Here is a 12,918-nt window from a genome sequence, read left to right on the forward strand (position 1 = left end):
AAAACCAATGCAATTTATTTTTGTTCTATAATATTTATTCTTTTTAATGTAGTATTTTGAGACAATCTGATTGAATTTAATAACATTTATGCAATATTTATGGTCTATTTTTTCAATGGAAATATATATATATATATATATATATATATGTATTTATATATATATATATATATATATATATTATTTTTTTATATTTTTTTTATATTAATGCAGTATTTTTGTTTAATATAGAGTCTGGGCCTTCAGACAAAAATATTTTTTGAAGAAAATTAGCACCATCTGGTTGCAGTATAGAGAAAAAGCGTAGAATCATGGTGTAACCACTAGATGACATGTACAGCTCTCTATGGAGAGGCATGTGAATTCCCCAGCTGTTTATGAACACATTTTTTTTGGGTGGATTTGAATATATAATTGAAACAATCTCAAAAACCATTTCTTATTAAAAAATGTAAAAAAATGAAAACAAATTTTTTTTTGGTCAATTTCCCATTCATTTCCTATGGGGGTCCTTTTTGACCAAAGACCAAAATCGTGACTAATTTTTGTACGACCACTTAGCATGCTCGGATCATGAACTCAATTTTTTTGTGTGTTTACATACCTAATACCAGAAATGTCACAAAGTTTCGTAACATTCAGATGAAGCTGTGATTTTTAAAAATTCAAAACAGATTTTTTGTAGTCTGAATTTATTGGTGTGTATGTGTATAAAAGTGTGTTTGTATGTGTGTGTGTGTGTGTGTGTGTGTGGGTGGGTGTAAATATTTTGCACTCTTGATGTTGTAGAGTGTCACCCTTTACTGTAGTATACTTCTTTTAAGAATCGTGGCCGATTTGTAGATTGTACAAACAAAAATTCAGAGAATTTTTGTTTTTTTTTATAAATTTCCCATTCATTTCCTATTGGGTCGGTCATTTCTGACCGAAGACCACGAGTGTGACTATTTTTTTTACGACCACTTAGCATGCTTGGATCATGACCTCAAATTTTTTTTGTATTCACATACCAAATGCCAAAAAAGTCACCAAGTATCATAACCTTCCGATGAAGCTGTGATTTTTAATAATTCAAAACAGAAAATTATTTGGTCAGTAGTGACCGAGGACCATCAGAGGGTTAAACAAAATGGATACCTACGTGCCACTGAGAAGTTATTGAGTGGAGTTTCCAGCTGGTCAATATCTTGCGGTCGCTCTTTGTACCCAATAAAAGTTCCGTCACTCTTGAGTAAAAAGTATCTTGGTCTCCATGTCTTTATATATTCTCCTACAAATAGAGACAGTAAATTCTGTTGAAAATCTTTAACAAAAAGCCTCCAAACATAAACAATAATATGATAGGCCTATTATTATGGAGCCAAATAAGATGGAGGCATAACCGGTAATGAAAAATCTGAGATATGATAAAAATACATAACTGTTCAAAAGCCTCTTATGCTCACCAGGGCTGCGTCGTATAGTGACGCTTTTGACATGTGTATACATCCAACGCACATGGCACCCTTTACCGTCAATATAACACGCTTCGGTTATGGGTAGGTAAGTGCGTTGGCTGTATACTCATAGTCAAAAGCGTGATGAGAACGGGCTGGAGTATGGTGTGAAGAGATTGTTGAATAAAGTCATTATTTTTGTATACTCTTTTGCACAAAAAAGTATTTTCGTCACTTTATAACATTCAGGTTCAACCACTGTAGTTACATGGATTATTTAAACAATATATTTATTTACTGTAACCTGGGTCTTGAAAGTTAAATGTCGTTGCTGCCTAAAAGGCTGGTTCAGAAACCTCTCGGATTTCATTAAAAATACCGTAATCTGTGTTCCGAAGATGAACGAAGGTCTTACAGGTTTGGAATGTCACAAGGGTGAGTAATTAAAACAAACTAAAAGTCCATGAAAACGAAATTAACAACAAGACCTTCGAGAGGGTGAAGGGATGGTCAAGTCAACTTCATTATAGCGCTTTTAACAAATATGGATTGTTTCAAAGCAGTTTTACAGTGATAACAGGTAATTAAAGTAACAGAGATTGTTTTGGCTTTACAGCAGCTCTAGAATTTAAAATATTATTGTCCAGCTAAAGTTAGTTTTGATTGATTCACTTCCGTCGCAATGATCAGTTAACAGAATGGTGACAGGAGAGGACAGGTTTCAGTTAATCATCACTTTTGTAGTTGAATAATTTATATTATAATTAAGAATAATTATTATTTAATTTATACAGTGAAGACTAAGCAGTGTTATTTTATATTGAATTTATGTAACGGTGAACATTGTTCAAATCAAAAAGTACTGTTTATTTAATTTCTATCTTATATCTGTCTATGCTTATAATTTGTTTATTACTTTCTATGCAGATTCACTCCCCCACAAAATCACCCCAATCATTCTTTCCAAATAGAGCTATTCAAGTCATCTGGTGATCTGGGTTTTTTTTCATACTGCAATACATAAAAACTGAATATTGCAATGTCAGTTTTTTCAATATTGCACAGCCTTAAAATAACTTACTTTAACTACAAAATCTGAAATTAACTGAGATTTGTAGTTGGTCTAGAAAGCTAAAATATAATAAACTGGCATTGCACCTGTAAAATTTTGTCTGGGCCAATAACTCTTATTCTGTTACAGTAGAGGGTTTAAAACAATGTCAGCTTAATAAAAAAGGATGACATGATAAATGTTATATACAGTATTAGATGTTTACAATTAGCAAATAAGTCAAGTGGTACTATGACTGACATACAAATTCTTGTAAACTACACAAATTACAGTACAACTGTCACTGGCTGTTCTCCTTTAAACTACAAAGATTGCAAGTCCACACCTACGGCTAGCCCATTTCTTCTTGTTGGGGAAGTCCGGGGACTTTAAGGTAATGTGAAGGGGCATCCCTTGTAAAAGATTATATGAGATTTTTCTTTCTTTGATCAGCTAATCTAGAGCCATCAAAACAAACAGGAAACTGCTGTTTAGCTCTGAATAACTCACTCAGATAAGGTTCACTCTAACTCAACTAGAGAGAAAAAAAAAACCAAGATCAAATAAGAGCAAGACAGTCTCTGTCAAAAGCAAGAGTTCACATTATTAATCAGTCGAGAGCAGTCGTCACCTACACAAACCTGCACAAGAAAAAAAACAAAAAAACAGTAAGAAGTAATTTTCATGGTTGTATTTTAATTTCTTTTGTCTTTTTTATTTTAATGTCACCACACTAGTGGGACTTCTGGTAACTAAGTGTCGGATTCTTGAAAACAGGAAACGACATGAAAGATAGTATGGCCACACAAGCAGTTTATATGAGCTACTGCTATTGCTGACTCATTTCTGCACTGATATACACAAACACATGCACAGTAAGATCATATCACATGATTGTCCAGGGAGTGTGTCAGTTTTTTAACTGTGTGTGACAGAAAATAACCTTTTTATTTAGAGGAAATACTTGTCCCCTGTAAATCATTATTCGTTTATGCTACCAGGTATTTTTTTTCTTTTATAATAAAATCTTTTTCTTCTGAGCGACACTGGACCTAAATGGTTTTCAGTATCGCAACACAATAAATGCTTTGCTGGAATACATTGTAAATAATAGTCTCTTTGTAAGATTGCACAACTCTAATCTCTTAATATACATTTAGCAACATTCACCTCTGAAACAGATATTTGAGATCACTATAGTATCTGCACTAAACAAATAACAAAAATGCACTGTAGTCACTGGCTGTTCAGTTCTCAGCAAAGTTCTCAGTTCAATTTTGATTGGTTAATAAAAAAATCTAAAAATAAATAAATATATACATATATAAATATAATAGACATCCAAACATTAAAATAAACAGGCTAAAAGTCAAGAAGTTCCCCTTTGAGAAAGATCTTCAATCTTCACTCGCAACTTTTGATCTAAGCATCTATACGTGCATTCATAATCAACAAGTTTGTGTAAAAATTGTTCTGTTCCAGGTTAAGCAGGGCTGCAGTTTGCACACAATGACTTCCTTCTGCTTAAAGGATTAGTTCACTTTTGAAAAAACATTTGCTGATAGTTTACTCACCCCCATGTCATCCAAGATGTCCATGTCATTCTTTCTTCAGTCGAAAAGAAATTAAGGTTTTTGATGAAAACATTCCAGGATTTTTCTCCATTTAATGGACTTCAACAATGGGAACCAAATGGTTCAAGGTCCAAAAGACACTTTCAGTGCAAACTGTGCAAAATGATCGCTCATTTAATAAATAAATAACAAAGTTTAAGTTTTATAAGCTCAAATGTTCGCCCTGTGACGCACGTTTGTGACTCTCCTGTTAAAATGAACAAATCTTTTTCCGAGTCATTTGGTTCATTCACCGAACGAAGCGAACGAATTGACTCGGAAAAAGATTCATTCATTTAATGAACGAGTTTGAACAGGAAAGTCACGAACAGAATCACAGAACAGACCAAGGTGACCATTTGAGCTTATAAAACTTAAACTGTGTTATTATTTTTTTAAATGAGCGATCATTTCGCTTGATAAGACCCTTCTTCATTGTCTGGAATCATTTAAAGCCCTTTAAACAGTTTGCAGTTTGCACTGAAATTGTCTTTTGGACCATGAACCGTTTGGTTCCCATTGAAGTCCATTATATGGAGAAAAATCCTGGAATGTTTTCATCAAAAACCTTAATTTCTTTTCAACTGAAGAAAGAAAGACATGGATATCTTGGATGACATGGGGTGGATAAAATATCAGCAAAAGTTTGTTATTTAAAAGTGAACTACTCCTTTAAGGACATCAAATAAGTTTAAAGATGGACAAGCAGAGGAAGTTAGTTAGTTAGTTAGTTAGTTAGTTAGTTAGTTAGTTAGTTAGTTAGTTAGTTAGTTAGTTAGTTAGTTAGTTAGTTATAGTATAGCAAGTTTAGTTATAGTATAGCAAGTTATAGTAAAGGGGATTATAAATAACTCTTTCTTTGAAAACAAAGGCAATATGTCCAAAAAAAATTATAATAATAATAATTTGAGAGAAAAAAATCTGTGAAACATCAACGGATTATATTCAATACAGTGTCCTACACATGGGAGAAAAAATAACTCCCCAAATCCCTTGTGGGCAAAACAAGCATGCCGCCACACTAAGCAGCATAAATCCAGGCAAAGGCAGCGCTGCTTTCATCTGGGCCTAGAGTGCCATACGGGTGGTGTGTCTGTCTGCATAGCTGAACTGGGATGACCTTGCCTACAGAAGCACACAGCCCTACACTGTCCGGCAGTCTGTGCCTCACGGGCCCTGGCAAACTGAGGCTAGCAAACACTCAGAGTGCCTCAGGGCTTGATATTCAGCCCTTTTTTCTGTGTTCTGCTTGCCACACCCTCAGGCTTTTTTTCTCAGCACACTGTTATGTCTGCCTCTTTGGCCCAATGACTCTGATGCTCTGTGGTTTGCAAGGACAGACATGCGCTCAAAATTTCCATGCTTTGTAAAGTGCAAAACAGTAATATCCTCTCACTGACATGTACCGTTGGAAAATTTACTTGCGAAAAATGTGATATGATGATGTTGGCTGATGTTAAAAAAAATTAATAAATGAGAAAAATAGTAAAATATGAGCACTGCTAAAATGAAGCAGAATGGCCTTTTGTAATGGCTATAGGCACACGCAGCCTTTTATATTTTACACTCTCACACAGGAGCAATGTGTCCGTTCCATTGATTTCTGGGAGTCGAGCCTCATGCTTGCACAGTGCACATGCTAGGACTGACTACGGACTGTAGAAAGCGTTGAGAGTAGTTGAGAAATTCTGAGCAAACAGCTGTTAAGTTAGGTCTGTCTTGAGTGGTTGAAAATATGCAGATTGTGCAGGAATTTCTGCTGGATTTAGTTTATAAATCCTATTGTTTACATACTGGATGCTTTGCAGTTGTTACATACCGGTATATTACATTTATGTTAAATACTGCAGTTAAGGGGTCTTTCATTGCAGGTGAGTAGGTGGCTGGGTTTACAAAATGTCCCACTATTGTTACTTTGGAAATTCCAAAACAAAGCTTGCATCTTTCCAACCAAAATAGCGTGCATAAAGAATCCTTATATTAGCCATGTGCTGAATAAAACATCAGTTTAATATGCCCGCTACAGCCTACAGACACCCCAAAGTGGAAGCAGTTTTAAGCGGCACTGAGCAGAGTTTTGACACACACACACACACACACACACACACACACACACACACACACACCACGAGTGCTAGTGGTGTCGGCGGCGGACTTCTGAAATGATGAGACATGATAATTTGTCAACATTTTTCTAAATATGTATGTAACAAAAAGAATGATTAGATGGAGATGAATGACATGTTTAGCAGCATACGGTAAGGACAATTCTTCTGTTTATTATTGCTAGACATAATAACGACAAGACATTTCAAAGCTATAGCCTAAATATCATATCCAGAAGATAAGTCAGTAAATTCGAGTAAAATCACAGGCTTCGCTTATCCCGTGCGAATGCGCCACACGAAATTCAGATGTGGGTCATTTCAAATTCACACGTGGTCCCCAGGTAATACTAATCCCGTGCGAATAGGGCTTTTAAGTAAAGACCAAACGTGCACTTCTGTCATGCTCATTTTGCGATCTAGCTAATTTTCAGTCAGGTGGTGAAACTGTGGGTTGTGTGACGTTGTTCTATAATGTGGTTGCGTGACATCGCTGTGGGGCTACTGGGTCGACAGTGGAAACGCAACTTGATTTTGGGTTCGGTGCCTGAGGTCCGAGGCTCCTGGCCCCACCCGGCATGCTGTTAGCCCTGGCTCGCACTGGCCCGACAGTGGAAAAGTAGCTAATGACTTCCATAGAATAAGAAAAAAAAATACTAAGTCAATGGGGCAGATAAACTGTTTGGTTACTGAAATTCTTTAAAATATCTTCTTTTGTGTCCAGCAAAAGAAAGAAATTCACACAGGTTTGGAAAGACTTGAGGGTGAGTAAATGAAGTTAACCAATCCTTTAAATCTGTCCTTTTCCTGTTTATTTCTGTGAATCTGCTTTGAAATGATCTGTATTGTATAAGCGCCACACTAATAAATGATTTGACTTAATGGAAATTATAGAATAATGGAAATTATTTTCTTGTTTCTCACAAGAATCATTCCTGAAACTGGAGGAAAGCTTCACAGAATCTTTACCTCGCTTATGTAGCCATCCTTCCTTCACAATGGCAACATCACTCATTGTGGCCGGAGAGAAAACCTTTGTGTCCCTTTGACTCGGACCAGGGGTAGAAGGTGGGAAGTGGTGGGTGTCTTCAGTCTAGACATTCAGCAGGACAGGTGGTCTGTGGGAAACATGGAAGACAAAACATGTTTCTTTATTTTATTTTGTTTTCAAAAGCTATAGGGACATTTTATTTATTTTAATTGATCAATTATCTAAAAAAGACTAGTTATTTCTGAATTAGTCAAAGCCACATAAGCTAATATTAATGTAGCTTTATCTCTCGGTTTCTGCTTGCACTTTTCATAAATGCGTCTCTTACTGAATATATTTATATTGTGTGTTTAAAAAAAGGACATAAAACCACACTGCACACTGCCATTCTCTAATTATTTATTATGCACCTACACATTATGTATGATTTACATATGCATTATTTCCATTCAGATACTACAGCGTTTAATGGTCATTGCGATCAGGTCCAGATGAAACCAACAGCACACTTGCATGTGGAAGCATAAACTGATCAATGGACTTTTAGACCTCTGAATGAGAGCCAGTGTGTCGGTCTACCATCTTTTGTATTAAGCCATCACAGTCAAGGGTGCATAATTGATATTTTTCACTTTGCACACAATTTTTTATTTATTCTGATCACAATTCAAAGAGGAATTCACATGACTCATTACTGTTGTAGCAGTGCATCCACTACTAGTATTGCTATTTTTAGCCTAAATTCATATAATATTTACACTTTTGAATAATAATGTTATGTAATTTTAGTGTTTAATTCCATTTATGAGTATGGCATATTTAATCAAAATGTGTTTAAAATCAATCTGTTTCTGTCATTACTACATTCACACCAGTAAAAGAGCGTTTAAACATGGTCCAGAAAGAGTCAGAGTTAATCACATACACAACTGTATAAATAGTTGCATACACAACGTTCCTACATCAGACCCAGGGTACACACATTCTTCGACTAAGTTTTGCAAATTAACTCTTTAAAAGACACAATAGTTAGTTACAGAATTAGAACGAGCCGAGTCAACTGGGGAGTAGCTCTGACGTCTGTCTGTTAAAGCCTGCTGCCCTTGATGCACCCACAGCTATGCTGCCTCCGGCTGCCTGGAATGCACGAAACGAAAGAACAGCGTTCTCCTGCCTCAGAGCCGTATGAAACAACAACCCTATGTGAACTTCCCCTCCCCCTGCCTCAGAGATCAGCTACTCCGAGACGCAGGTACCCCTCAGACACAAAACACACGCATACACAAACCATCACTAACCCTGGATGACAACGCATGTGAGAAGCAAAAAAAAAAGTTTGATGACATGCAATCACATAATATATGAGAGAACACAAGCATATGGTAAAAAAAAACACACTGAAGAACCATTTACTCACAATGATGCCAAGCAAAGGCAAAGGTGCACATAGACCTACAACCCTCGGGCACAACTACCTTCTCTAATGTCTGTCTGTCTGTCTGTCTGTCTCACACAACCCCACACGCACCAGGGAAGTCTCATGTGTGGTGCTGCCACTGCAGCATGTCTCTGAGAACGGCCCCTCCCAAAGCAGCCACGCTGTGGGAGAAAAAGAGAGGGTAAAAAAAGTGGGCGGGTGACCAAGCCTGTGCTCGATGCAGCACTCCATATGAACCCAATGGCCTCACAGATGGTCACGTGGCACAAATAAAGCGAAAGAGTGAGTGACAGAGGCCACTGAGGCCACCCACATCATTCACAATATCTGCTCTTACTCGTGGCTCAGTGAGAGAAAGAAAGAGAGGAAAAGGCATCAGTAACCCCAGTTTTTAGCGTTCAATGGCATATTTGGCATACTTAGAGGAAACGTATTGCTAGGTGGTTGCTTTCCCTAAGCTCAGGAGACTTAGTTGTGATTCGTATCTCTTATTTTAGTATCAAAAGCATTGCAGATGTTTCTCCTAAATTTCCTTAGGACAAATAAAAATAGAGAGACATGAGAAATATCTGAAAGAAAAAGAGTTAAAACTGAGAATGTGGTAGAAGAAACATAAAACATATCTTTAATCTCTTTCTAGACTCCATTATAGGAACATTTTCTTCCTCAGATGTTGTTTTTTTATACCAGGCAAATGCAAAGGTACACATAGACCTGTCATAGAATCTCTCATCTCTCATTCATATTTCTCCTAAAATTCCTTAGACACAAAAGTAGACAGAACTGAGACATGAGAAAGTTCTGATAAAAAGGAATCATGGAGGATCTCTTTATTGTCTTTTTTCATTCTTAGTCTAGGAGAGATGAGGAGGGAACACAAGCAGGAAAGTACCTTTAAGTACCAACCTTTAAGTACCAAAGTACCAACATGAAATATGTCATGTTGCGCCACGTTATACAGTAGACCAGGCAGAACAATCCTTCCAACCACTATAGATGGATTCTCAAATAGCTTACCTGATCTATCTAAGCTGCTAAGTGAACCCAAACAAACAGATGAATTAGAGGAAATGACTAGCAGTTTAAGCACCATTTTCACTAGTACATTAGATATTGTTGCACCAATTAGATTAAAAAAGGTTAGAGAGAAAACTAAAGCACCATGGTACAACAATACTACGCATGCTATCAAGAGAGAAACTCGCAACTTAGAGCGTAAATGGAAACAAACTAATTTAGAGGTCTTTAGAATCGCGTGGAAAGACAATATGTCACATTATATAAAGACACTAAAAACAGCCAGGGCTGAGCATCTCCGCAAACTAATCGAAAATAACCAAAATAATCCAAGGTTTTTATGTAACACCTTGGTTAGACTAACAAATAAAGACATCACCAGAGCAAAATATACCATTACAGTTTAGTAGTAATGATTTTATGAATTACTTCAATGAGATAATAGAAAGCATCCGAAACACAATTATAAATGTACAATCCTCTATGGTGTCATATGATTCAGCTTCAATTATGGCCCCTCTAGAACAACTAAACCGCTTTACAACGATAGGACAGGAGGAACTAAATAAACTTATCATTGCATCTAAACCAACAACTTGTTTATTAGATCCAATACCCACTAAACTACTGAAAGAACTATTACCTGTAGTGGAAGAGCCTCTCCTCAATATTATTAACTCGGCTTTATCTTTAGGTCATGTTCCAAAAATATTCAAGCTGGCAGTAATATAACCGCTCATTAAGAAACCGCAATTAGATCCAAATAACTTGGCAAATTACAGACCCATTTCAAATCTTCCATTTATGTCCAAAATACTAGAAAAAGTTGTGTCCGCTCAATTGTGCTCTTTTTTGCAAGAAAATGATATATGAAAAATTCCAGTCAGGATTCAGACCGCATCATAGTACAGAAACTGCGCTAGTTAAAATTACAAATGATTTACTTTTAGCTTCTGACCAAGGCTGTATCTCAATACTAGTCCTACTTGATCTTAGCGCTGCGTTCGACACTATAGATAATAAAATACTCTTGGATCGACTACAAAACTACACTGGTGTTCAGGGACAGGCATTAAGCTGGTTTAGATCGTACTTATCGGACCGTTATCATTTTGTCTGTTTAAACGGGGAAAAATCGAAGATAACGTCAGTAGACTATGGAGTACCGCAAGGATCGTTTTTAGGCCCTCTGCTATTCTCAATATATATGCTGCCACTTGGTAATATTATAAGAAAACATGGAATTCATTTCCACTGTTACGCTGACGACACTCAATTATATATTTCATCACGACCAGATGAAAACACTAACTCATCTAAATTGACAGAGTGTCTGAAAGATATAAAATGCTGGATGTAATTTCCTGCTATTTAATTCAGATAAAACGGAGGTATTACTTATTGGTCCAAAAAACGACTCATAAAACCTCTTACAATACAACTTTAATATAGACGGATGTCCTGTTACTTTATCCACTACAGTAAAAGACCTGGGTGTTATACTAGACCGCAACTTGTCTTTCGAAAATCATATTTCATATGTTACAAGAACAGCCTTTTTCCACCTTAGAAACATTGCTAAGCTACGTAATCTATTTCTGATGCATAAAAAATTAGTTCAGGCATTCATGACCTCGAGACTAGATTACTGTAATGCTTTATTAGCCGGTTGTCCTGCATCCTCAATAAACAAGGTACAGTTAGTACAAAATGCAGCTGCTAGAGTTCTTACTAGGTCAAGAAAATATGATCATATAACACCGATTTTATCATCTCTACACTGGTTACCTATTAAGTTCCGTATCAAATACAAAATACTACTACTGACCTATAAAGCCCTAAATGGTTTAGCTCCTATGTACTTAACGGACCTTCTCTCGCCCTACAATCCACCGCGTTCCTTAAGATCACTAAATTCAAGGCTTCTGGTCATTCCTAGGATATCTAAGTCCACTAAAGGAGGGAGGGCGTTCTCGCATTTAGCTCCAAAACTCTGGAATAGCCTTCCCGATACGGTCCAAGGCTCTGACTCGCTGACAGAGTTTAAAACTAGATTAAAGACGCATCTCTTTAGTCAAGCATTCACATAATGCTTACCTTTTAGTCCTCTGTTATGCCATACGGAACCGTTTGCCACTGAAACTGCTAAACGCACCAGTGGGGCTCGACAGCCTTTTAGACAAACCGGTCGGCGCGTATGGTTGGGTTGCGGAGAGTTTGTGAGATAGTGGTTTTCTAACACCGACTCCCATATAATGGAAATCATTATGAACATCAGATATGCTAATTATTTCCCATCTGCCTTTCTGCTGGTATGTTAAAATTGTTAAAATGGCGTTCGTCAGGTCCAGTTTTGTATCCAGCCTCTCACGGGGATTTCGGATGCCCCAACGCCTGTAATGAGACGACTCAACGCCTGCGATATGTTATGGCGCCGTTTTACACATAAACAATATTTATATTTCATATTTATATATAAACAATATGAATGTAAGCCAGAGGAGAACTGGCCCCCGACTGAGCCTGGGTTCTCCCAAGGTTTTTTCTCCATCCAGTCTGATGGAGTTTTGCTTCCTTGCCACTGTCGCCTTGCTTTTGGCTTGCTTAGTTGGGGTTATTTAATATTTAATATTTAACAATATTATTGATCTGTGTTGTACTACTTTCATGTTATCACTGTGAAGCTGCTTTGATACAATCTGTATTGTGAAAAGCGCTTTATAAATAAATGTGACTTGACTTTACACTGTCAATGTACTGCTCACACGGGTATGGCTCTGACAGAGGTTTCTCTAACCTCAGGATACTAAGGGGTGATTCTCTTATAATCAGCGAAAAAGGGTTACATACAGTACATCGCCGAGACATTCCCTTTCAGTCGGTCACTCTCGACGTCACGTCGGTGACCCACGAAAGGAAATCCCCTGCCAAGGCGCCACAGCTGCTGAACCCATTCAGTGCCCTGTTTAAACCTCCTACTCCCTCTTGCCTGATGGGACAGGGCTTACACAGAGAAGTCCATCACTGCTGTACCGACTTAGTTAGATTAGTGAATAACACTGGGAAAGTGTGCCCTTTCCTTTGGAAAAGGAACGCTGCAGAAGCCACATCCTTTCCCGGAGGATTCCTGTTGAGATAAGATATGGCATTACTGAGGTGACACCAAACTCTTAAGAGAGCGGTTATCCCAAGGGAAAGACAGGGGCTTCCGTTTAGTAGCAACCATGGAAAAAATGGCATATGGGATTTAGGCCTGGCGCCATAGGC

At 37.3% G+C, this 12,918-nt stretch overlaps 1 protein-coding gene across 11 annotated transcripts in view; it reads right to left on the reverse strand.

Annotated features, from left to right (window-relative positions):
• Nucleotides 1-12,918, reverse strand: part of LOC120476176 (RAC-alpha serine/threonine-protein kinase) — a 99,886-nt gene that overhangs the window by 40,971 nt on the left and 45,997 nt on the right. For 5 of the 11 annotated variants that reach the window (XM_089118402.1, XM_089118401.1, XM_089118403.1 and 2 more), the window contains 2 exons: nucleotides 7,175-7,323; nucleotides 1,142-1,270 (listed from right to left, as the gene is read on the reverse strand). In XM_089118402.1, coding sequence (XP_088974528.1) covers nucleotides 1,142-1,270; nucleotides 7,175-7,220 — 175 coding nt within the window. In that variant the 5' untranslated portion in view covers nucleotides 7,221-7,323. Of the gene's footprint in view, nucleotides 1-1,141; nucleotides 1,271-7,174; nucleotides 7,324-8,233; nucleotides 8,379-8,613; nucleotides 8,807-12,918 lie in introns of those variants that run through there. The other 6 variants (XM_089118406.1, XM_089118400.1, XM_039667137.2 and 3 more) reach the window with 6 other exon arrangements.

This window comes from Pimephales promelas, chromosome 13 (genome assembly GCF_988280905.1).
Source record: "Pimephales promelas chromosome 13, fPimPro1.hap1.1, whole genome shotgun sequence".
Classification (NCBI taxonomy): domain Eukaryota; kingdom Metazoa; phylum Chordata; class Actinopteri; order Cypriniformes; family Leuciscidae; genus Pimephales; species Pimephales promelas.